The sequence below is a fragment of the Lynx rufus genome, unplaced genomic scaffold (genome assembly GCF_022079265.1).
Source record: "Lynx rufus isolate CCGP_SWC_20201006 ecotype Redwood Valley unplaced genomic scaffold, mLynRuf1.p SCAF_22, whole genome shotgun sequence".
Lineage (NCBI taxonomy): Eukaryota > Metazoa > Chordata > Mammalia > Carnivora > Felidae > Lynx > Lynx rufus.
In genome coordinates this window covers 7,929,907-7,956,802 of record NW_025814837.1, presented here as the reverse complement: position 1 = coordinate 7,956,802, position 26,896 = coordinate 7,929,907, and the positions used below count along the sequence as shown (strand labels likewise).

Sequence of the window (26,896 nt, the reverse complement as noted above, 5' to 3'; positions counted from 1 at the left end):
TCGTCTATTTACTATGTCTGGCACTCTTCCTTTACTACTGAAGCTTTACATTTCTTTTTAGCATCATTCCTCTTCATCCTCAAGAACATCTTTCAGTATTTATTTTAGAGCAAGTCTACTGGGAAATCATTCATAGTTTTCCTTCATCTGAGAATATCTTCTTATCACCTTTACTGAAGGATATTATCACTGGATATACAATTCCTTTCTCTCAACACTTAAAAAATTGCACTCTTGTCTAGAACCCTTTATGGTTTCTGATGGGAAATCTGCAATCATTTAATTTTTGTTTACCTACATAAGGGGTTGTTTTTCTATGGCTGCTTTCAAGACTGTTTTCTTTCAGCAGTTTCATTATTCTGTGTTCTATTATAATTTTTTTCAACTTACCTTGTTTGGGTTTCACTAAGCATCTTGAATTGGACTGTCGCCAAATTTGGGAAATTTTCAGCCATTACTTTTCCAACCGGTTTTTTTTCCCTACACCAATTTCTTTTCTTTTCTTCCTATATGATTTCATTAGCACAAATGTTAAATATTTTTGTTTAATATATTGTTTAAATATTGTTTAATATTTAAATTAAATATTGTTTAAATATTGTTCCACAGATCACTCAGGGGCTGGGTTTTTTTTTCCCCCAACCTTTCCTGTACTTTGTTTTTTAGACAGGATAGTTTCTATTTATCTATCTTTAAATTCACTGATTCTTTCATCTGCCTTCTCCACTCTACTCTTGAGCCCACCCAGTGAATTTTTATCACTTACTCCATTTTTTTTTCAGTTTAAATATTGGCATTTTATTCTTTTTTTATAGTTCCTCTTCTTCTGCTAAGAATGTCTATTTTTCCATTAATTTCAAGAGGGTTTGCATTTTCTGCACAGAGCACAGTTATAATAGCTGCTTCAAAGTTCTGTGCAATTCCAACATCTAGTTCAACTCAGAGTTAGCATTTGTTGATTTTTTCCTACTAAAATCTGTCCAAGAGACAAAAATATACAACAGGGAAAAGACAGTCTCTTAAGTAAAGGGTACTGGAAATACAGGACATCTACATGCAAAAGAATGAAACTGGACTGGGGCACCTGGATGGCTCAGTCGGTTGAGTGTCTGATTTCAGCTCAGGTCATGATCTCGTGGTTCATGAGCTTGGACCCCACATAAGGCTCACTGCTGTCAGCCTGTCAGCACAGAGCACGCTTCAAATCCTCTCTCCCCCTCTCTCTGCCCTCCCCTGCTTGAGCTCTCCAAAAAATAAAAATAAATAAAAATTAAAAAAAGAATGAAACTGGTCTTTATTACACCATGCACAAAAATTAACTCAAACTGGATTAAAAACCTAAATGTGATACCATAAAAACCCCTGAAGAGAACACAGGCAGTAATTTCTGTGACATCAATTATAGTAAGATTTTTCTAGATATTATCTCCTAAGGAAAGGGAAACAAAAGCAAAAGTGAACTACTGGGACTCATCAAAACAAAAAGCTTTTACACAGTGAAGAAAATCATCAACTAAAGAAGAAAACAACCTATTGAATGAGAGGAGATATTTGCAAATGATTAATCTGATGAAGCTAATATCTAAAACATATAAAAAAAATATACAATTGAGCACCAAAAAAAAAAAAATTAAAAATGGGCAAAGGAACTGAATACACATTTTCCCAAAGAAGACATCCAGATGGCCAACAGATATGTGAAAAGATGCTCAACACTACTAACCATCAGGGAAACACAAATCAAAACCACAATGAGATATCCTTATACCTGTTAGAATGGCTAAAGTCAAAAAGACAAAAAATAACAAGTATTGGTAAGGATGTGGAGAAAAAAGAACCCTCATGAACTACTGCTGAGAAGGTAAATTTGTGCAGCCACTATGGAAAACAATATGGAGGTTCCTCAAAAAATTAAAAATTAAACTACCATATGATCCAATAATTTCACTACCTGGTATTTATCCAAGGAAAATGAAAACAGTAATTCAAAAAGGTAAATGTCCCCCTATGTTTATTGTAGCATTATTTATACTAGCCAAAATACAGAAGTAACCTAAGCATTCATTGAAAGACGAGGGGATAAGGAAGATGTGATAAACACACAGAAATAGTATGCAGGCATAAAAATAAATAGGATCTTGCCATTTGCAACAACATGGATGGACCTCGAGGGTACCATGCTGAGTGAAACGAATCAGACTGAGAAAGACAAATACCGTATGACTTCACTCCTGTGCGGAATCTGAAAACCAAAACCAATGGACAAACCAACAAAAAGCAGAGTCAGACCTACCAATACAGAGAACGAACTCACGGGTGCTAGAGGGAAGAGGATGGGGAGATGGGCAAAATAGCTGAAGGGGAGTGGGAGATACAGGCTTCCAGTTATAAAGTAAGTCATGGGAATAAAAGGCGCAGGTCAGGGAATATAGTCAATGATATTGTAATACCACTGTACGGTAACAGATGGCAGCTATGTTTGTGGTAAGTGTAGCTAATGTATAGAAAAGTTGAATCATTAGGCTATATACCTAAAACTAATGCTAATGTAACACTGCATGTCAAATATGTTTTTAAAAAATCAATTATCCAATTTTCAGTCTTCTGATATGCCAAGTAACTTCAGGTTGTATCCCGAACATTTTGAATATTATGTTGGGAGACTCTGGATCTATTAAAATCTTCTGGAAATTGTTCTATATTTATAGCATGCAGTAAACCCTGTTAGATGCAGAACACAAATTCCATCTTGCCTTCTCAACAGTGATGCCAACAATCAGTCCATTTTTCAAATTTTGCTATGCTTCTTTGGGTCTACTCTGCATATGGGCAGCTCAGGGGTTAATCTGGGCCTTGGGCAGTGGTTTATATCATACCTCAGCTCTCAAATCGTTGGTGCGTTGTATAGGTTCTTCACATTCCTAGCTTGACAAGGACTTCAGCTCACACAAAGATTTAGGGTATCTCCCCTCTGGTAGTTTCCTCACATTCTCTTATTCCCTAAATCCCCCTTTCCTTCTGATTCCTTTAGCATTCTGCGCTTTGTGCAATTCCATGAAACTGGGGCCATCTTCAGAAAAAGGTATCAGGAAAACAGGGAGATAAAACATTGTAATGGTATCTCACACACACACTCTTTGGACTACAGGGGCCTGTTTTCCTTGTTCCTCTGGACAAAGAGACAGGTGTTCCACTCAGAGTTTTAGGTCCCTCCCTGGAAGCACTGCCTCTACCAGCAGCAATGCAGTCCCATGTCCGGGGCGGCCCCCATCGTAGGGCTTTCAGTGAAATTAAAAGGGGAAAAAGTGATTCCCCCACATTCTTCAGGTGGCAGGGGCCCTTTTTTTCTGATCCTCTGGCCAGAAGTTACCCTAGAATTTGTATGGTCTGTTGTCATCCTGCAGTTCCATGACTGAGACTAACTTGCAATTAAACCCAGGAGATAAAACAGCAGGAAAAACTAACCTGAACACTCACCCCTTGGACTATTGTACTTGTTGTTCGCTTCCAACCCCATGCTACCTTTTATTGTTTGTTTTTCAGAGTTCTCAAGCAGTGGTGCTTTATACTGTTTCCAGAGTTTTCAGTGTAATCAGTGACAGCGATAGTTCATGATAAGGTTTATGGCAGCATCTTAGAAACAAAAAATCTTGAGTCCTCTCCATACCTAAATCCCTAATTCATTTTAACAAGTTCCCTAGGTAACTAGTAAGCACATTAAACTAAGAGATGTCCTGAGCTAGAACCCTGGAATAGGATTCAAACAGGTCTTGGAATCTAAGAAGATTCACATAAATCCTTCAATGAGGTCCAAAATATAAATTCTAACACACAAACACACATAAATAAACAAACGTATTTTTAAAATAAAAAGATAATTATCATAATTCAGTGGGAAGGGGAGCTTGAAACAGAAAAAAATAAAATAAAATGATCGATCATACGGAAACGGTAAGGAAAATCATGGTAGAGATGTTTGAGTAGGTATTTGTGAAGCCACAAAAATAATCAAGACTAGTAACATTGGGAAAATGTTAATGATAATAATTTTAAATGAAAAAGCACAATTCACAGTTATATTAAACTATTGTTATAACTCTAAAAAGTATGCCAGTTACTATATTTTAGAAAATAATCAACTCAAAAGAAAGCAACCAGGAAGTCATGGAAACTGGGAACCACGAGGAATGGCTGATTAGAAGAAAGAGTTCTAAATAAGTCAGATTATGGTAGACACCATTTTGTTCCCTTTCTAGCATCCATTATCCCCTCCCCTTCTCAAGCTCTCTAATATTTTTTTGCAGATATCAGTGTATATAAGTTGGTTAGACTCTGAACTAAACTAAAACCCACAAGAGATTATAGTATAAAATCTAAAAGTATCTAACTTATACTGAGAAATGTAACTTCAGTATTCCCAACAATGGTAACAGTTCAACCAGTGTTCTCTCTCCCTCTCTCTCTCTCTTTATTCAAGCCACACGGAAATACAAATAATCAAAAAGTGGTTTGCTAAACATGGACTGAATGAGGTTATAATGATACCAAGTGATTAAGTTGTGGCAACAGGCTCATCTGGATAGAAACATATCTTTAGGAAAGATAAGAACATATCTTTAGGAAACACTAAGTTCTTCTGTCTTCATGACAGTATATTATCAGCATCACCAATGTGTACATCTTTAACTCATACTTCTGTGGCTAATCAAATCCCACATATAACTTTCTATAATAATACATAAAGCTCTTTAGCCATTGTGAAGTTGTTCAGTATACAAAAAAAGTTAAATCTGAAAGGTGTAGATGATACACACACACCTAAATATCAATTTTTTTTCATTTAATACATGCTAATTTATACTTATTTGCTAAACTTTTGTGATAGGACAAAGATCTTTTCTTTAAGTATGAACCTACTAATCAACACCCCAAGTGTATAAGCCCTTGAAAATGTGTCTATGATTTCCAGTTTTAGTTAAAGTTAAAGGAGGAGTTAGTCATTACTTGTAAAGTAAACTAGATGGTGCAGAAACCTAAGTTTTCTGATTTTTTCTTATTTCCCCATTGTTTTTAGTGATTCACATTTATTTTGAGACTTTATAAAGTGCTGAATTTAAGTTACTGTACTCACTTTACCAGTTTATAAAATATTCAAATCGCATGATTATAACAAATGAAACTACCAAAAAAGAATGTGGGAGGGGCACCTGGGTGACTCAGTTGGTTAAGCTTCCAACTTCAGCTCAGGTCATGATCTCATGGTTCATGGGTTCAAGCCCTCCATTGGGCTCCATGCTGACAGCTCAGAACCTGGAGCCTGCTTTGGATTCTGTGTCTCCCTCTCTCTCTTCCCCTCTCCTGCTCAATCTCTCTCTCTCTCTCAAAAATAAATAAACATTTAAAAAGCTATTAAAAAAAGAATGTGGGAACAACATATAAACAATAATATGCATACAATTCAATTTCATGAGCGCAAAGCGCAAGGAACTACAGGGTAGACTACTATAAACAAGTTTGTTCACACCCTGGGAATCAGTATGTTATAGAGGGAAGAGTGATAGAGCTTTGGTTAATTCATTAGCTCGTGAGGCTCTATTATGAGATCTTTTATTATATTTTCAAGCAAAATACCACTTAGTCTTACAGTTTAGTTGCCATTCTGTCACTTTAAAATGACTTTGAATATCACATATTAATTAACCGTGTTGATTTTAAAGTTTAAGTTCTAGAGGGTGATCTTTTTTCCCTTACTTGAAAATTCTAGGGGACCTATTACTCTTACACTCTATGTATCAACAACAGAGCAATGCAAATTAGCTGAAGGGTATTTATTCATAATACCTCCTTTATTAAGTAGAGATCCATGTATAATGGAATGGACCTATGAATTGTTTATATGAGGATAGAGATGGTTTAAGAAAAAGTTTTTACTCATTATAGTAGATAAGCATGCCCCCTCTGCTATCTTATTAATTATGAATTTGTAGATAAATCCTCCTTTAATAGGTAGTTCAAGGTAAATGCCATCCTACCCCTGTTCAAATTAACTCTAATTTTAAATTAACATATTCCAAATTAGTGAAACCAAACAAATCATCAAATGACTTATTTTATAATGGTAGCTTTTATAGAGCAAGATTAATTAAAACAAATATACCAAAATTCCTCCATGACCTCAGGTAAACACCAAAGAGTATGTAAGCAGAGACTACTAAGGGAACAATGACCCACATCTCCAATTCAAACAAACCTTTGATATTAGATTTGAAAATCTCATCTAATTAGGTCAATTGGTTAGAGCATGATGCTAATATGGCCTAGCTAGTCATTAGATCCTCATATATGCCACCTAGCTTTGTGCTCTAGATTAAACCTCTAAAGCCCTCTAGCCATCTGGCAAGTACAGTTAGGTCCAAATGTAAGCATCCTCCTTTGAACCCCCTCATCTTGGCACTCCATCAGAGAATAAGACTTCAAAAATATTTGAACTTTATTCCAATAACTGCTACCTTTATACATAATGATGACTCATAAATCTGCAAGTAATATTTCCTGAAAAGACATAACTTTTAAAAAGGAAGAAAAATAACCACTAATAACAAAACACTAGCTCTCTGCTTATAAGACAGGTTATTCCTTTTTATTACCAAAACTAAGCTTCCCAGTTACTGAACTTATCTTCTGAATCTCCTTCTCAACCTTCCAGTTTCGAACAGCTCCCAACAGTGGTAAGATCTGTAACTGTGAGAGAAACTACCACAAATGAATACTTGATTTATTAGGAAGAGTAGAACTTAAGAGCCCACTGAATAAACCTCAGATAGAAAGAAAGAAAATCAAAACAAAGATTTTCCCTTCTCAACATAGAGAAGAGAAAAGGATTCCCAGTTCCCAGTAAGACTTTAAAACAGAAGATACCTATCTGTGTTATTTCCTATTTCCTAGCCCACAATTGTTAGGTGGTTCTCCTTTAAAATGCATATTTGGGGCACTTGAGTGGCTCAGTCAGTTAAGCATCTGACTTTGGCTCAGGTCATGATCTCATGGTTCAGGAGTTTGAGCCCCATATTAGGCTCTGGAGCCTGCTTCGGATTCTGTGTCCCCCTCTCTCTCCGCCCCTCCCATCCTCCTGCTGCCTCTCTCTAAAGTAAATAAACAGTAAAAAAAAATTTTTAATAAAATAAAATGCATATTATGTTAAAATAATTATTTTAAAATAAAATTATAGAATGGTTATTCCTAATAAAGGATATTATATTTTGCTGTATCTTCTGTGTATTTTTTTCAAAAATACTTCAACATAAATATAATTATGTAAATAATAATAATCTCTTCTGATATGTGTACTGTTCTGTCTTGATCCTCCCATGAAAAACCTAAAACAGTAAGCTACCTTGTATTCTCTTTAGGAGATAGATGAAATATAATGAAATAAAAATCGTTTAAAAATAAAGACATTAAGAGAAAAAGCAAAGTTATATATATGTATATATGCATATATATACACATATGTAAATTTAATGATGGCTCATATTGTGAATATATATATTCCTAATAATATATATGGATATATGTGTGTGTATATACATACATATATACATATACACACACATATATATGTGTATATACATATATATATATATATATACACACACATATATACACATATATACATGTATTATTAGGAACATATATGTATATATTCACAATATAAGCCATCATTAAATTTTTCAAATGATGTTAGAATTTTGTATTTTACTACTAAATTATGGACCATCTCATCAAAAATCATAAAAATAGCAAGACATTAGGCAATAGGTGGAAAGAACATTTAAATTATTCCCAGCTGTTGGGGCGCCTGGGTGGCGCAGTCGGTTAAGCGTCCGACTTCAGCCAGGTCACGATCTCGCGGTCCATGAGTTCGAGCCCCGCGTCGGGCTCTGGGCTGATGGCTCAGAGCCTGGAGCCTGGTTCCGATTCTGTGTCTCCCTCTCTCTCTGCCCCTCCCCTGTTCATGCTCTGTCTCTCTCTGTCCCAAAAATAAATATTGAAAAAAAATTAAAAAAAATAAATAAAAAATAAAAAAATAAATTATTCCCAGCTGTATCTTAAACCATAAATAGTCATAGTCAAATATGCTTTTTAAAAAGTTGACTTGCTTTATTTTTTTAATCTTTATTTATTTATTTTGAAAGAGCACACATGTGCATGAGCAGAGGAGGGGCAGAGAGGGAGAGAGTGAATCCCAACCAGGCTCCAGGCTGTCAGCACAGAGCCCGATGCGGGGCTCAATCTCACACCATGAAATCTTGACCTGAGCTGAAATCAAGAGTTGGACATTTAACCAACTGAGCCACCCAGGCACCCCAAAGTTGACCTTTTTAATTGTGCATGCGCTTTTGAGAAGACTTGTACCAAGGAACTACGTATAAGTTTTCTTTTGCTGTGTAACTTGCAGATCGGGTGGCTTGAAACTTCACAAAATTACTATCTCACAATTTCTGTGGGTCAGAAGTACAGCACATTTTAAGGGTCCTCTGCTCAGGTTCCCACAAAGCTGAAACCAAAGTGTCAGCCAGCTACATTCTCATTTGGAAGCTCACTTCCAAGTTTCCTTTGGTTGTTGGCAGAATCCATTCCCTTGTGGTTGTAGGACTTAAGTCCCTGTTGTTTTCCTATCTGTCTTCAAAGCATGCATGCTCTCAGCTCCTAGAGACTGCTGTCAGCTCTTAGCCACATGGTCCCCTCCATCTCAGACTTTGAAACTCTATTTCTTCTGCAATGAGCCAAAGAAAAACTCTCTTCTTTTAACAGGCTAATATGATTAAGTCAAACCTACTGAGAGTCCTCTTTCTTAAAGTCAACATATAACAACATATAACACATATGTTGACTTTAAGAAAGTCAACATATAACATAACAAAACTGTGGGAGTGACACAGCTCATCATATTCACAGGATCTACCCACACTCACAAAGGGAGGGGATTAAACTAGTGTGAGGGTCATTTGGAAGTCATCTCAGAATCCTGCCTATCACAGTGTACAAAAATTAAAGGATAACAGGGAAGATTCACAGTGGCAGAGACAGGCAGGTGGGTATAAAATCAACGAAGTATGAGCAAGATTTAAAATACTGCTTTAAAGCATAACGGCCATTTTAATAAATATTTGAAACATTAGCTTGACTTTGAAAAGGCCTGAGCTTGAATAAGTATTCTTTTTTTTTTTTTTTAAGATTTTTAAGTAACCTCTATACCCAACATGTGCTTGAATTCATGAACCCTGAGATCAAGAGTTACGTGCTTTCCCAACTGAGCCAGCTAGGTGCCTCTTGAGTAAGTATTCTATACAGAATGTTCCAGTTGGGTTTTTAGAAGGATTTCTCTGGGAAGTCTTTATAATTGTGGAGATAGTAACAACTAAAAGATGAACAATCATTTCTCCTCAACTCCAAGAGCAAAGAAACAAAAAATCCTGTTTATTATAAGATGGCATGATTCATATTTCTATTAGTGCCTTTAAATTTTTTCTTACATTTCATAATTTCTATTTTTAACATTTTATTGGACTTGTCTGAGATTTGTACAGCCTGATTCAATTATACATAATTCGATTATAACATCAGGTTACTAAATTATAATCACAAACTGCTTGATACTTTGAATACTTATATAATCTGTAACTATAACATTTCAAACAGTGTGGCGAGTCAAAGGAACTATTTAGCTTCTGTTTTACTCATCTGATATATATTCCACAATATAAACTGCTGAAAGACATCAAGTCTCTACCTATAAGACCTAAATCATGACATCCCTGCTCAAACACTTTTGGGAGCTGTCATTCCCTATAGAATGAAGTCCAAACATTTTAACATGACAATAGGGGTGTCCCATAATTTTGCCCCAGCCTAATTTCCCAACTTCATCTTTCATCATACCCTACACTTCAACTATTCTTGGCTGTGCACCATCCCCTAAACGTGCCTTTGATGAAACAACCTCTCCCATCATACCAACACCAAACATATACCATTGTTTTGTGGATGTCAAGGATTTGTATAGCTAAGATATTATTTTTATGTTGTGTTGGTTAAGTACAGAGGCACCCTTTGTAATAAAAAAGGTGATAATTTAGTTGAAGGGTAAGCTCTTAAACACAATGTTCTACCGTGAGGCAAAATTGCACTATAGATTAATTATTTATAAATTGGTATATGCATACCCCAGGTGAAGAAGAAAATGTTAAAACATATGCATTGAATTTCTTTTAATTTAGTTTTTAGATAGAGACAGAGTGCAGGCCAGAGTGGGGCAGGGAGAGGGAGACACAAAATCCGAAGCAGGTTCAAGGCTCTGAGCTGTCAGCACAAAGCTTGACGTGGGGCTTCAACTCACAAACCATGAGATCATGACCCAAGCTGAAGTTGGCTGCTTAACTGACTGAGCCACCCAGGCGGCCCAAAACTTTTGCGTATTTTAATCTCAGTACTATATATTTATATTTTTGAGTATTTTAATTATTATTGTGTTAATTATTGATACAGTAGTATATCTACATAATCTATAAAAATAAATATATATATCAGGGACATGTTCATTTTTTTAACAACTGGAGTGCATTATTGTAAAAGTCTTAAGATCATGTCAAGGACTCTGGAATCCAACTTAAATGGTTTCCACCTGAACTCTTCCATCTGAACACTCTGAAGTTATGTGACTTTAAAAAGTCACCTTAGGAGTACCTGACTGGCTGAGTCGGTTGAGTGTCCAACTCTTGATTTCAGCTCAGATTATGATCTCATAGTTCATGGGATGGAGGCCCGCATCCCTCTGCTCTGACTACATGGAGCCTGCTTGGGATTCTCTCTCTCTCTCTCTCTCTCTCTCTCTCTGCCCCATCCCCACTCATGTGAGTATGCATGTGCTCTCTCAAAATAAACATTAGAAAATAATGCAATAAAAAGTCATCTTGAACCACAATTTTCTCAAGTGTGTAATAAAAAGCATTAACGACCATCGGACTATTGCCAACATTAAAGGGGATATTTCCCTCAAAGTGAGTATCCCAATCCTTAACCTCTGGTAAGGACTCAATAAATGTGAGGCATTATTATTGTTATTAATGGTGATACATTCAATACTTGCATAGCCTAAGAAAGAAGCATGTCCACTGAAGAGATCTAGATGAGGAGCAAAGTCACCAGTTTCCAGTCTTGAAGGGTGCTTACCCTTGTGCACTGCTGGTGGCGCTACAAGATGGTGCAACTGCTATGGAAAACAGTATGACAGTTCCTCAAAAGAACTAAAATTATAACTACTCCAGCAATCCCACTTGTGGGGCATCTGAAAAGAATTATAGATCTAAAAGAAAATATCCATAGGTAGTATCTATTACCTATAGATATAAAGACTATATATCCAAAAGAATTGAAAACAGGATCTTGAGGAATATTCCCACACCCATGTTCATAGCAGTACTACTCACAATAGCCAAGGGGTTGAAGGAACCCAAATGTCCATCAACAGATGAGTAGATGTAGAAAATATGGTCTATACATAGAATGGCATGTTACTCAGCCTTAAAAAGGAAGGAAATCCTGCCATATACTATGACATGGATGGCTTCTAAGGACATTCTGCTAAATGAAATAAGTCAATCACAAAAAGACAAATACTGTAGGATTCCACTTATAAGAGGTATCTAACGTAGTCGTATCCATAGAAACAGAAAGTAGAATGGTGGTTACCAGGGACTAGAAGAAGGGAGAAAGGGGAGGAAATTGTTACTTAACGGGTACAGAGTTTCAGTTTTACAATATAGAAAGGTTCTGGATGTCTGTGTATGATAATGTCTGTAGTTAATACTTTTCTTTTTCTGTTTTCACTCATATGTGGAATTTGAGAAACATAACAGAAGACCATGGAGGGAGGGAAGTGGAAAAAAGTAGTTACAAACAGAGAGGAAGGGAGGCAAACCATAAGAGACTCTTAAATACAAAGAACAAACTGAGGGTTGATGGGAAGGTGGGTGAGAGGGGAAAATTAGTGATGGGCATTGAGGAGGGCATTTGTTGGGTTGAGCACTGGGCATTGTATGTAAGCGATGAACCTTGGGAATCTACTCCTGAAGCCAAGAGCACACTGTACACACTGCACGTTAGCTAATTTAACAATAAACTGTATTTTTTTAAAAAAATATTTATTTTTGAAAGAGAGAGAGCATGAGTGGGGGGGGGCAGAGAGAGAGAGGGGACAAAGGATCCCAAGCGGACTCTTCACTGAAAGATGAGAGCCCAATGCAGGGCTCAAACTCACAAACGGTGAAATCATGACCTGAGACAAAGTCGAACGCTCAACTGACTGAGCCACCCAGATGCCCCTGTACTTAATATTTTCAACTGTACAATTAAAAATGGTTATAATTGGGGCACCTGGGTGGCTCACTCAGTTAAGCATCTGACTTCAGCTCAGGTCATGATCTCACAGCTCATGAGTTCGAGCCCCAGGTCAGGCTCTGTGCTGACAGCTCAGAGCCTGGAGCCTGCTTCCTATTCTACGTGTGTCTCTCTCTCTCTCTGTCCTTCCTCACTCCTGCTCTGTCTCTCTCTCTCTCAAAAATAAATAAATATTTAAAAAAATTTTAATGGTTATGATTAATTTTTTGTTATGTGTTTTTACACGAATTTTAATTAATTAATTACATTTAGTGAAAAAAGCATCCAATTTAGCTATGAAACTAGCTACTGTATGATGGTAAATAAGAACGTCCCATCATGTGGTGTTGGTCTAGGAAGTTTCTCATTTATTCCATTAATACTGAGCACTAAGGATACATCACACATTATTCAAGCACTGGAGATCAAATCCCTTCCTTCAAAGGTTTTTGGGAAAATTACCAAATTATTATGCAATGGTTATATTGTTTGGTATGGTATGGTAAGAATATGATAGATTCAAGAGATATTAAGTTCACAGAGTTAATAGTATTCTGTTGAGTACTGACTATGAAAGGGGAGGAAAAGGGGGAAATAAAAAATGTCCCATGATTTTTGCCTTTGGATAGATAAGTTGTATTGTCGTGCATGCAGAAAATTAATTTAAAAAGAAAAAGCAAAAGAAAAGATGAACAAAATTAATAAACTTACAGCAAGATTCATCAAGAAAAAGAAAGACAGGGGCCAATAAAATCAGAAATGAAAAAAGAGAAGTTATAACAGATATCACAGAAATACAAAAAATATGAGACTATTATGAACAATTATAGAACAAATAATTAGAAAACCTAAAAGAAATGAATAAATTCCTAGAAACATATACTGTTTAAAGATTGAATCAGGAAGAAACAGAAAATCTCAACAGAGTGGTTACTGGTAATAAAGATGAATCAGTAATCACAAAACTCCCAACAAACACAAGGCAAGGACCAGACAGCTGCAGAGATGAATTCTACCAAACATTGAAAGAATAGTTAATACCTATCCTTCTCAAACTCCAAAAATTAAAGAGGAAAGAATGTTTGCAAGCTCATTCTATGAGGCCAGCATTACCCTGGTGTACCAACCAGACAGACACAAAAAGGAAAAGTATAGGCCAATATCCCTGATGAAGACAGACCCAAAAATCTTTAACAAACCAAATCCAACAATACATTTAAAAGATCATGCACCATGATCAAGTGGGATTTATTCCAGGCATGCAAATCTGCAAAATCAATCAACATGATATATACCACATTAATAAAATTAAGGATAAAAATCATATGATTATCACAAGAGATGCAGAAAAGCATTTAACAAAATTCAACATCCACTTATGATAAAAATTCTCAACCAAGTAGGTAAAGAGGGAACATGCCTCAAAATAATAAAGGCCATATATGACAACTCAAAACCTGAAAGCTTTTCCTCTAAGATCAGGAACAAGAGAAGAATGCCCACTCTCACCACTTTTATTTAATACAGTACTGGAAGTCCTCACCACTGCAATTGAATAAGAAAAATAAATAAAAGGCATCCAAATTAGAAAAAAAAAAAAATAGAAGAGGGGGCGCCCAGGTGGCCCAGTTGGTTACGCATCCAACTCTTGATCTCAGCTCAGGTCATGATCTCAGAGTTTGTAAGTTCGAGCCCCATGTTGGGCTCTGTGCTGATGGCGCATAGCCTGTTTGGGATGCCGTCTCTCCTTCTCTCTGCCCTTTCCTGGCTTGTGTGCATGCTCTCTCTCAATATAAATAAATAAACCTTAAAAAAATTAGAAAAAAAAGCAAAACATCAGTATTGTTAAGTACTGTTAAGATGTCCATACTACCCAAAGCAATCTAGAGATTCAAAGCAATCGTTATCAAACTACCAATGGTGTTTTTCAAAAAACTAGAATAAATAATCCTAAAATTTGTATGGAACCAGGAAAGACTCTAAATAGCTAAAGCAATATTGAGAAAAAGAAAGAAAACTGGAGGTATCACTCTCCATAGATTTCAAACTATACTATAAAACTATAGCAATCCAATCAGATAATACTGGCATAAGAACAGACACATAGATCAGTGGAACAGAACAGAGATCCCAGAAGTAAACTCATGCTTCTATGGTCAGTTAATCTACAACAAAGGAGACAAGCATACTCAATGGGGAAAAAATAGTCTCTTCAATAAATGGTGTTTGGAAAACCGGACAGCTACATGGGAAAGAATGAAAGCGGACCACCTTCTTACACCATACACAAAAATAAATTCAAAATGGATTAAAGACTTAAATATAAGCCCTGAAACCAGAAAACTCCTAGAAGAAAACAAAAGCAGTAAGTTTTTTGACATTTACCTTTTACAAAAGTAAAAATAAACAAATGGGACTACATCAAACAAAAAACGCCCTTTTTTTTTTTTTAACGTTTATTCATTTTTGAGATAGAGAGAGAAAGAGCATGAACGGGGGAAGGTCAGAAAGAGAGGGAGACACAGAATCCGAAACAGGCCCCAGGCTCCGAGCTGTCAGCACAGAGCCAGACGCGGGGCTTGAACTCACGGACCGTGAGATCATGACCTGAGCCGAAGTCGGCCGCCCAACCGACTGAGCCACCCAGGCGCCCCAGAAAAAAAGCCTTTTGACAGCAAAGAAAACCATCAACAAAACAAAAAGGCAATCTACAAATGGGAGAAGATATTTGCAAATGACATTTCTGATAAGAGGCTGACACTTAAAATATATAAAGAACTCATAAAACTCAGTATTGACAAAACAAAATCCAATTAAAAATCATCAGGGAAATATAAATCAAAACCACAATGATAGACCACCTCATACCTGTTGGAAAGGCTAGTATCAAAAAGGCAAGAAATAACAAGTGTTGACAAGGATGTGGAGAAATGGGAAGGCTTATGTGCTATAGGTAGAAATGTAAATTGTGCAGCCGCTATGGAAAACAATATAGAGGTTCCTCAAAAAAAGTAAAAATAGAAATACCATAGGATCCCATAATCTAGCAATTCCACCTCTAGGTATTTATTTAAAAAAAAAAAAACCCACCTATTTGAAAAGATGCATGCATCCCTACGTTCATCACAGCATTATTTACAACAGCCAAGGTATGGAAGCAACCTGAATGTCCATTGATAGATAAGTGGATAAAGAAGATGTAGCTATAAATATACAATATAACTCAGCCATAAAAAAGAATAAAATTTTGACTGCTTGCGCCAACATGGATGGGCCTAAAAGATATTTGCTGAGTAAAGTACGTCAGAGAAAAACAAATACTGTATGATTTCACTTCTATGTGGAACCCCAAAAACAAAACAATTGAGGAAACAAAAAAGAAAGAGACTCAGATACAGAAAACAAACTGATGGTTGACAGAAGAGAGGGAGATAGGGAGATGGATGAAAAGGACAAGGGGATTAAGAGGGACAAACTTCCAGTTAGAAGATAAATAAGACATGGGAACATAGTGTCCAGAACAGTCAATAATATTGTAACAACTTTGTATGCTGACAGGTAAGTAGACACTGTGATCATTTTATGATGTACATAAATATCAAATCATTATGTTGTACACCTGAAACTACAATGATATTGTCTGTCAATTATTACTCAATTGAAAAAAAAGATAATCCTTAAAAAAAAAGGTAGGGATTACAACAAATATTCATGCTTTCATTTATTCAATACTGTTTTTAAAGGAGCATTTGCTGTGCACCAAATAATGAACATAAATGGCACAATGACTCTAATGAAATAGAGACAGGAAGCGGGGGTGGGGTGGGGGTGGGGAGGGAATATATTCCCAGGAAAATTATCATAAAAAGGAGCCTCTACATTTTTCAGAGTGTCCATTGGATGATTCATAGGCAAGCTATTATTTTAGTGCTTTCAATTTCTAAACAAAGGAGAGAAATACAGGTACTTTTTTTAAGCAGGAGAAAAATGTACCATTTGTCACATTTCTGCTGTTTTCCTCTAAATTCACAATGTAATGTTAAATGCTATACTCTGTTATAAAATAGAAAGGCAAAATAGTAAATGCTTCTTTTTCGTAAAACTTTACTGTATTAGCTTAGGGAAATTATAAAATTGTATTGAATTTACCATTTTTTTTCTGTTCCTCTTCCAATGTACAGTGCTAATAACTTTTTCTAAGTCTTTCAAATTATTGCATGGCTTCAAATCATTTTAATTTCTATTTGCCACCCTGAAATTATAATGAATGATTTATGAACTGTCATTTATTCTGGGAACCAAATATGTCATTTGGTTCACTATTTTAATGCTTAGCTGGATTCAGTCGAATAATAGGATAGATTTCAGCACAATTATTAAAAATGAGAATACAAAAGAAAAAAGGAAGACCTAGGATGAAGGAATGGAGAGAAGAAAAAGTCATTTGGGGTTATGTTCAGTTTGAGGTGCTTTGGGATATCCTGGTAGAAACAACCAGTAGAAATCGTGAAACTTCAGATCTGAACCTCAGAAGATAATGCATTAAGTCACCAAAACAAATGCAACTGAAGTCATGGACATGAATGTAATTACTCAGTGGAAAAAGGAATTCAAAACATATCCCAGTGAAATTATTTGATTTCAAGGATAAAGAAGTAAACAATCCATGAAATTTGGAAAAATAGGGTTGCCTTAGGATTTTACGGAACAAACACATTATCAACAATGTTCTGGTGGTAAAAGTAAAATAAAGAAATCACTTAGTCAAGTTGTTCTTTAGTTACAAAGGCAAAAGGCAAATATTTTTAATTGCATACAAACCTCAAAGAATAGAACACATATTCCTTTCCTTAGAAAAAGAAAAATGACCAGGAATTGTAGCCAACCAAGTGATGAATCCAATCAAAGAATTCAGAAAAAAAAAAGGTAAAAGAATAAATAAGTATTTAAATATACCAAAGGAAAAACAATTGTGAGAACCAAATTATATACTATAACAAAACCTTAACAATAAAACCAAATATAGTATATTATATGATATAATGAACATAACACAATAAAATATATAATTACAATAAATGTAACATTAGATGTAATAAATACAGGCAATATAATATATGTAGCAAAACAGAAGAACAGTGAAATAGGCTCACTCTTCACCTACCATTGGAGAAAGTCAATAAGAATGAAATTGAAATCTGTTGTTGAAAAAAATGAATGGAATTCAATCTCTTAATGTTTTCTATTAACTTCAGGAAAAACACCTCTGAGAAGCATTTATTAATTAGCAACTTTTTTAATTTTGTGTTTTTATTTTTCTTTTGTTACATTTTGATGTTTTATGCTTCTTACTTAAATTAGCATACAATTATCATCCCAGTTTTGGAAAATTATTTCTGCGTGTCCATATCAATCAGTGTATCAATCACTATATCTAATCTTCTTTTGGTATATATGTTTAGACAGACATCTATAATGATGCTCATAATTAGCTAATGGTGGTTAAATCTGAATGGAGGGATTTAATGTGACTTAAAATTTCTTTCCCTTTCACTTAGGTTTTTTTAAATATTGAAAATGTATCACTTTTACAAAATAAAGTCATTTTTATTTTTTTAAAATAAATATCTGAATAAATATACATTCATACAGATGTATTTTAACTCCTCGTGGCAGTGTAATTTTGAGTTTATAACATATACCTAATTACAATTACATCATGGTGTCCTTGCTTTCTTGGTAATACTTAGAAGAGCTTCTGTTGTTTTTGTTTTTTTAGCATTTACTATGTGCCAGACAGATACTACATACGCTATATGCTTATGAATTATTATTAACTCTTATCCAAAAGTAGTTAGACAAGTATTATTAGTGGCATTTACAAAGAGGAAACTGTCGTTAGTCAAGAAACTTCTGCTTACTTGCAGCTATCGTAAATCTTGAATCGGGATTTAAATCTTGCTCTAAAATCTATACCCTGCCCACTATGCCATGTTTCCTGCCATCTATTGCTGTTCATGACGTTTATCTTATTATCCCAGAACTATCAAAAGTGAATGTAATCTAAAACACAGCAGATTCATTTTATCTTGTATAAATAAGGTGTTGTATAAATACAACAGCTATTAGTGAAAGGTCTTTATAGTCTTGACAGGAGATTGAAATTCTCAGAAGTTCTGCCGTATCCCTGTATTTGCTTCTTCATCTTTCCTCTATACTATGCATGAAATCTAGAGTGTAAAATCTTGAGAAGTAGAATCTCAGCTGGTTAGGAGGGTTATTGAGGGAAAATAAATGAGTGCTGAGTCTTGCCCCTCTTCCCCCGCCCACAACAAGGAAGAACCAATGGAAAAGTCAAGAACTGGTATTTTAGGAAATATGTGTGGAGTCTTCATATATTAACAGAGTCTGATTTCCTCCATAAATTCAAGGGAATTAGTTCTACAAGCCCTTGTCCCTAAATACACATGCCAAATTGGCCTCTTATAAGGGTATACCCACTATTCTTGACAGCCTTAATTGGCACTGTGCTAGCGTTTTGATGTAGATGAGTTATTCCTCACAATTCTCAAGGAACCACTAAAGTCAGCTTATAAGCCACACTGCTGAGACTCGTACTTGGGATCTATTTGACCCCCAAAGACCTCTGCTATAGAGTTCTCCAAAATACTGGAATATAGAGAAAAATGCATTGGTTATCAACAGCAATGCCTGTCTTGAAAGTATAGGAGATAAGCAAAACTTTGTTTATATCTTAATTACTATTATTATGATTTGTCTGTGTCAGAGATATAAAGTATCCTAATGTGTGGCTAGCATTCAGTTTTGTTTTCTGGAATTTCTGTAGCAAATTTCAGATCAAGGCCTAATATGCATGATGTGTGCCTCACGACTGAAGTTAGGCCTGATAGCAATGTATATGAACTCCTTATGAGGAATTATTTCCTTCACTCTTGATAGAGCATAGAGAATTTGTAACCCAAACCACAGAGAACTAAGAAAGCAGTAACTATTCATAAACCAGTCCATGAATATTCATTCTAATCACTATGTACTAATCAATTAGTATACACAGTAAGAACAAAATGAAATCTGAGTCTACAGATTGCAGAACTGAATACATCATCATTTTTAAATGACATAACTAAAGATAATACATTTTCCTTTCTGGATGAAAATTCATTTTATGTTCCCTAGTGGACTACATACACAGAAGGCAAAAATTGGACCTAAGTGTCCATTCCTACATATACATATACATATCCTACATACTCACATAATTGCATATTCATTGCTTTGTTTGCTTAAGACTGAAAAACAAATAAAATTGTGAGTTGCCAAATTGCCTGTTTTAAACAATGTGGTGGGCCTTTAAAAAATATACAATAATGCATTCATCCAATACGAATAGAAAAATAATGAATTTTCTGGTTATTTCCTAAGTTTATCTTTCATACTACCAAGCGGTATCTATAATGTTGTTTTGGTAGTTTGAATTACAAGTCGATGTTTCAACTAATTGTGGCCAAAACCAAAATGTCAACCAGGATGGAAAGCTTCTAAAAACAAACTAAACTGAAACTACCAAAAATGTAAAACAGAATAACCAAAGTAACACTAATTTAAAATGATCACTGATGAAACATATTTTATAGTCAACGTCAGACCTTTGCCATATTTTTTTTTCAGAACTGTTTTAAGTTATTCACTTCACTCATTTAAATTTATGATATCTTTAACGAAAGAACACATAAAAATAATGGCGGTGGCGTGAACAAAACTTAGATGCAATGCTCAACAAACTGCACGTGCGCGTATATACACGTGTGTGCACGTGCATGCAGGCACACACGCAGATCCTCCTCCAGACCTAAAATGGCTGAGTTGCAGGATGTTGTTGCTTGGCGACCAAACAGTATGTCCTCAGCCACAGAGTAATCTAAACAGTGATAGATATGCCCCCCTCAGCTTTGGGCATGGCCAGGACAAATATTAAAGGGCATGTTTATCTTTCTAGTATCCTACATTTTCATTTGAAGCCTGTTGTCACTTGCTTGATTTTGTCATCAATTAAATTCAGATTTTAGGGGAAAGAGTATTTGCAAAGCTACAGCTATTCGTTTAAGAAAAGAGGTAGAACCAAGCTTCTTTCAGACTGAAAGCTAGTCCTGTTTCTATTAAGTCTATGTGCTGTGTCTACTCTGTTCTGGTACGACCTCCCAGTTGCGATCAGTCTCCCTTTCTTTCATTAAACACAAGCAGTTAATTAGCCCCAGCCTGTCCTCTTCCCTTCTGTCTGTCCCTTTTCAAGGTAGTAATGATGTCTAATTACCAGCAGCAGTGGGTTACTGCAACATCAGGCGCAAATCTCTCTCGCTGACAGCAAAGCTAGCCGCAAACCCTCAAACCTCAAACAGCTAGAACGATTCTTCCGTCTACTTGAAAATACCAAAAACAGTACTATATTTCAGCCAAGATATGCCTTTGACTTTAAAATATATTTTTTTTGTCTTTCTGGTGATTGTACTCCCGCTACTACAAGGAAAAACTCATTCTTAAGGAAGAAATAATTTGAGATGAGGAGAAACACATGATAAAAGGGGAACCTTTTATTTATTTTTTAACTTGTTGAAATGATGATTGGCTGTCTTTCAGGGAAGGCGGAGCCTATAATTCTATGAGAGGAGCAGCATAAAATTTTCATAAAGAGCAACAGAAGAGTTCATGAATTAAAAACCTCTTCAACATTTCAAAACAGGCTTGAATGAAGAGCAAAGCCCTTAAATACTACTACATGGAAACCACTATCTAAGAATATCACCTGATGAATTACATTTTCTCCCATAAATATATGAAATCTTTACTGAAAAGAGAAATATGTGTTACTTTAGTATTCACCCTGAAGTTGTTTTTCTGTTAGATGTCTTAGCAATAATTCTTTATCAACTCTGCAAAAATTTTTGAATGAAAATATCGGTATCTGAACATGTGAATTCTGATTTGAATTACTGGCATCCATATTTAACTTACTGACTCTACAGCCATTACACAATTTATGTTATTTACAATTTTTTGTTAATGTTTTAAAAGGGCACATCTGTTTATACATATAGTGGATATACCCAAAGTATAAATTGGACCAATTCATACAGGGTGGAAACTATCTGACAGGTAAATGCAGGAACCTGACTTTAATGTAAAAGGAATGAAAAACAAACCTCCCAGCTAGCAGTTGTTATGAAAAACATATAGAATATTATTAAATATTTAGGTAAATATACTTTAAATTATTATTTTATTTATTCAATTAGCCCAGTGTTCCCCTAAAGGAGAATACATTCTTATGTTTTGAATTCTCATTTACTTTGTCTAACAATAAGTTATTTTTAAAAATCAGGTTAAGTTACTCCTGATACAAATGAATCAAAGCACTTAATTCTCTACAACAGACTTCTGCTCATCCAGATGTAAATAAACCTCAGTTCTAATCCAGACCCAGCTAGTTCTCATTATTTAGTAAAGCAAGACAGTAATCTCACCATTGTCTTTAGCAATGCCACGTTCAAAGAGAAGGCTGTGTTTGTAGATCTACCTCCCAGAAAATTCCAACAACAGTACTTTTTGGAAAAAAAACAGAACTTTTATGTGTGTTTCTGTTTCACCTTTATTTCCGTTTCCCGTTTTCCACATACATTCCAAAACAAACACACTTCCTTCAAACTACCCCTAACGAATCTCAGAAAACCACTAACTGGTTTTCCAAACCTAAAAGAGCGCTCCAAATAATCCTCTGAAAAACCTTCCATGCACAGATTTCCAATTGCATATACCTCCGTTTGAGACAGAAGAATAGCTTGCAAGACATCTCCTTTCTAGCATCCTCCAGGAACACTGCACGGGAAAGGGCTGCCAGTATGGGGGGTGGGGGAGCGGGTGGAACAGGAGCAAATGCTCAAGAAACCCCAAAGCCAGGCAAAAATGCAAAGGATGCCAGATACCCTCCCCCACCCCTACTCAAGGCGAGTACCCACCGTTCCATGACGGAGAAAGAGGTCTTATGGATCTGATCTGCAATCCTACTTGTAGCCCACAGTTCCCATCTTCTTAAAAAGGCAATCGACGCTGCTGCCGCTCGCCAGCCTCACAGCCTTCTGCCCTGTACACCAGGCTCTCAGTGCCCAGCACCTTGCTGCGCCTGGGCTTAGAGCTTCGTGGCCCTGAGACTAGAGCTATCCCAGAATGAGGAGCAAACACATGTACCATTTGATTGCGCCCAAACCCATGTCTCTTTGTTGTTCATCATGTAGCGGCGGCTTTATTTGTGAAAGGGGGAAGTGAGGAAGGGAATGGGGGGCGGGGAGGAGGAATCTCCCGGACCTCATCCACAATCTAAATAGTCGTGGCAAGATCTCTGGGAGTGCTCAAGGCGATCCGATAGCCCAGCGTCTCCCGGGCGGCGGTCTAACAATAAAACCGGATAGTGTCGGGGGGCGGGGGAGGGGGGAACCCCACATCTCTGACCAGCGCTACAATCGGGCTTTGTGCCAGTTAGGAGACACTGTAGACGATCGATCAGAATCGTCTATTACCAGAGCGTGCGTCTGGGGTTCCAGCGTGGCCTTTATGCTTGGTGGCAAAAGCGGGACACGCGCCAGGCGCCCAGCGAAGGACACGGGACAATGGCCCGACCCGAGGACGCTGGAGGCCGCCCGACCCGGGGATGGAAGCTCCAGGAGCGGGTTCAGGAGCCTGGGAGGCGAGGAGGGCGGCGAGCTCTGGTGGTGCGCTGCCGCTTTAAAATAAAGGACCACAAAGACTCCACCGTGGGGGAAACGCGCCTGGCTCATGCGAGTGGGGACGACTTGGGGAGGGGGGTTGAGAAAGGTGGGGGGCACACGAGCCAACGGTGGCTCACGGCTCCCCCTTTCTCCCCCCTCTCTCTCCCCTCCCCGCCGGCTGCTCCCGCAGACAAATAACAGAGGAAGGGGAGTCACTCACCGTGGTCTTGACCGGCACGTAAAGCACTTGCTTGGCGCAGCCGCCGCCCCCGCGGACCTCGTCCGGCTGGCCCAGCTGGAAGCCCTTCGATTTGACCCAGAATTTAAATTTGGCGTTGTCCGTGGAGCTCGACTCGGAGCCGTTGAGGAGCTGGACGATCCGCTCGTATTTCTTACGGGTCACCGTCTTGGTCTTGCCTGAGTCCCCGTAAGTCCTGAGGCACCAGTCCTGGAACTGGCGGTACATGTCGCGCTCGCTCTCCATGTTCCCCGCTCCCGGTCGCTGGCTGGATGCTCCCAGCGCACTTCGCACCTGTTCACCCCGGGCTCATGAAAAATGCGGCCCCGGCCACGATGTAGGGACGCGAGGTCCCGGCCGCCGCCGGAGCCTGCCTCGGGTGGGGGGAGGAACGGGGAAAGGGGAGGAGGGTCCGGTTGGGCACCAGCAATCAATGCCCCGTGCTACCAAGTCTCTGGTTCATTCGTAATTGCAACGGATGTCTCGGACGCTGTTCTCGGACGCTTTTCTCGTCCTCTTAGTGATGGGTCTCTTTAATATTGTGTGATTAGGACCATCCCAACAGCATCTGGCCCAGAGGAGCTGGGTTTTAAATAATTAAAATCCCATTCCTTGGTTTATTAAAAATCCCAATATTGACTTGGGGTGGTCCCTGGACGCTTCACCCCGGGGCTGTGTCCGGGGCAAGGCAGGTGGAGCGCCGCGCCGCCTCCCAGCGCGCGCCCCAGAAGCTTCCCCGGCCGCTGGCCCCACCGTGCAGGAGCGAGGGCTGAGCTTCTCTCGAAAGCAGCCGCCCGGCCGAGCGCCTGTGAGCCCCGAAGGGCACCCGGGTCCCCGGGCTCTCCTTCCTCCAGGGTCCCGTTACACTTCGACCTTCCCTGCGTGGGGCGTTAAGGGACTAGAAAGAGAGAAAGTTCTTACCTGTCATGTTGTTAAGCCTATCAAATCCTGCTACACAGGAAATCATTAAGGTATTTTTTTTAATGGTTTAAAATGTCATTTCTTCATATGCATTTAGGCTAAATTCCAATCCCGCAGGTAGGTTCCAGGAGTTAAGTCCCAGAATTAACAAAACATTCGTGGATATTTGGCCATAGTTCTATAGGAAAGGCTGTGATACCCCAAACAGATAGCCGCTCCAGGGGGATGTGGGTAAACGAAGGCAGGCCGCGGGCGGCGGGTCTCCCGGATAATGACGGGGTCCCCAGACAGGACTCCTCTGGTTTCTGCTGGACTGGGTACAAGGCATAGAAGTAAGTTTATAATACAGATGCTTAAAACCCTTTGCATGAAATTAAAATATACAGAGAAATTATTTTCCCCTTGCTTGGTTACAGTTTGCAGTTCACACAGGAGGTTTCGTATGTCTATTTTCCCCCTGCCACGTCATGGACACCCCTCCACTGCTCAGAGTAGCGAAATATGAGTTCCTCTGGACGATTTTCTCAAGCAAATGAAATCGGCGGCTTCTCCATTCAGGATTTCCACCCGTTGGTTACAGAGCTGGAAATAGGGGAGTTCCCATCCTCCTCGCGCTGCGTGCGATTGCGGCCGCTCCTCTTTATTCTACTCTCTGCGGAGGCCCGCGCCCGTCCCGGGAGGCGCCTCTGCCCGGAAGGCGGCCCGACCAGTGCCCCGCGCCTGGTCCGCGTCCTAGCCCACCTTCGCCCCTCGTCGTCGTCTCCCAGACGAAAGCCCCGAATGGGAACGCTGAGTGTTTGTACCCACTGCGCCGCAGCTGGTCCCGGCACTTGCAAAATGGTCAGTGGCTCCTGCTCGGCCAGGCTGAGTGCGTGCGTGTGTGTGAGCAAGGGAGCGAGGGTGTGCGGTGTGCGGGGGGGGGGGTGGGGGGGTGCGCCGTGTGTGCGCGCGTCTCCGGGAAGGTCTCGCGGCGGCTGGAGCCGGGACTGACAGCCCGGGCGGAGCGCGAGCAGCTCCACACACTAAACCTCTCGCCTCTCCCCTCACCCCTACCCCTCCCACTCCCCTCTCCTCCCACCCCCCCCCTCCCTGGCCTCTTCCAAGCTCTCTGATTGGCCAATGGGACAAAAGTTTCTGTGGAGACGGCTGGGCGCTGACGTCACGGGCAGAATTGTCCCATTTAGGGATCCCGGGGGCAGTGCGCATGCTGCAGGCTGCAGGTTAGAGGCAGGAGGAGGTAGCAGCGGGCGCGGCGGCAGCCAGGTGGCGGAAAGGAGCACTCAGCATCCAGGTGGGGGGACGACTCCAGCAGGGTTTCCATGGAGATTCCTCTGGGTCTAGCCTAAAAACAGCAGATCAGCTGACACCATTAGCTCAGGACCTAATTACTGCTTATTGGAGCAACAAATGAGGGAGAGGGCCAGCTGCAAAGGAAGAGTTTTTATTCCCCCCCCCCTCCCCGCCCCATCTCCTCCTTTCTCCCCTCGCAGTCGCTCTTGAGTCCCGGGTGAATTCTCATTAACTTGCAAGATTCCTGCAACAACAGCTACCCTTCTCCAGAGGCCACCCTGACTGCTTTTATTCTTTTTATTTCTTTATTTTGTATTTTTAAAAATGCTAAAACAAATCCGTTGTCCTGAGTCCTTGAATTTTTGCCCAGTAAATATTAGACCAGTAGAGCTCAGAGTCCACTAATACGAGTGACAAGTGGATATAATATGGGGGGGGGGGTGGCAGGAAGGAAAAAACACTTTAAATTAGGTATTTATCTTTAGGCCTTTCACATTAAAAAAATTTTTTTAGTATCTTAAATAGATATGTGGACTAAGCAATCAGAAGCATATTTTGAATCACTCTCATAAGTGATATACCTCACAGGAACGCTATTAAAAGTTTATCTAGTGGCATCAGAGATAGATAGAGGGTAATTCCAAGTTGGGAGATCTAGATTGCGTTGTATGTTAGTGAAATGTTTCCTAGAAGATTCTGGAAGTATAGTTGACCCTGGGGTGGTCATTCATTCAAGAGTAAGCTGGTTCTATAGAGTTCACTTTTTCTTATGGTTAAAACTTAATTCACAATTTCAGAATTCTTTTTAGTAGCTCTTTCATCTGAAAAAGTCACCTCTTCTCCTCTAAGCCTCATTCAAGTACTTTTGGAACTATAAAGCCTTCTTCTTTCCTTGGCTACTCAATTTAAAACAGTCTGTCTCTCTATGCTCCTCTGCAGAAGTGTCTTTCAACCATTTTTTTAACCTTGTCTCATAGTAAGGCATATACGTTACACTTCATACAGCTGTCCTCCAAAAATGTTATGAAAAAATATATTTTACTGCATGGAATACACACTGATATCTACCCCATTTTCTCCTATTATTATTATCATTAGTATTACTACTACTATTACTACTCTTTGGTAATAGTAGTAACTCAATAAACGGTCCTAACCCAATAAATTTATAAAGCAGCAAAGGATGCCTGGCAACCTATAGTGTGGAAAACCTTGTTTTAGACCATATGAG

The 26,896-nt window shown here is 38.5% G+C and overlaps 1 protein-coding gene across 4 annotated transcripts in view; it reads right to left on the bottom strand.

Annotated features, from left to right (window-relative positions):
* Positions 1 to 23,700, bottom strand: part of NOL4 (nucleolar protein 4) — a 442,954-nt gene extending 419,254 nt beyond the window's left edge. For all 4 annotated transcript variants that reach the window (XM_047087053.1, XM_047087052.1, XM_047087055.1 and 1 more), the window contains exon 1: positions 23,437 to 23,700. In XM_047087053.1, the coding sequence (XP_046943009.1) occupies positions 23,437 to 23,700 (264 nt within the window). The remainder of the gene's footprint in view (positions 1 to 23,436) is intronic.
* Positions 23,701 to 26,896: the final 3,196 nt, after the last annotated feature.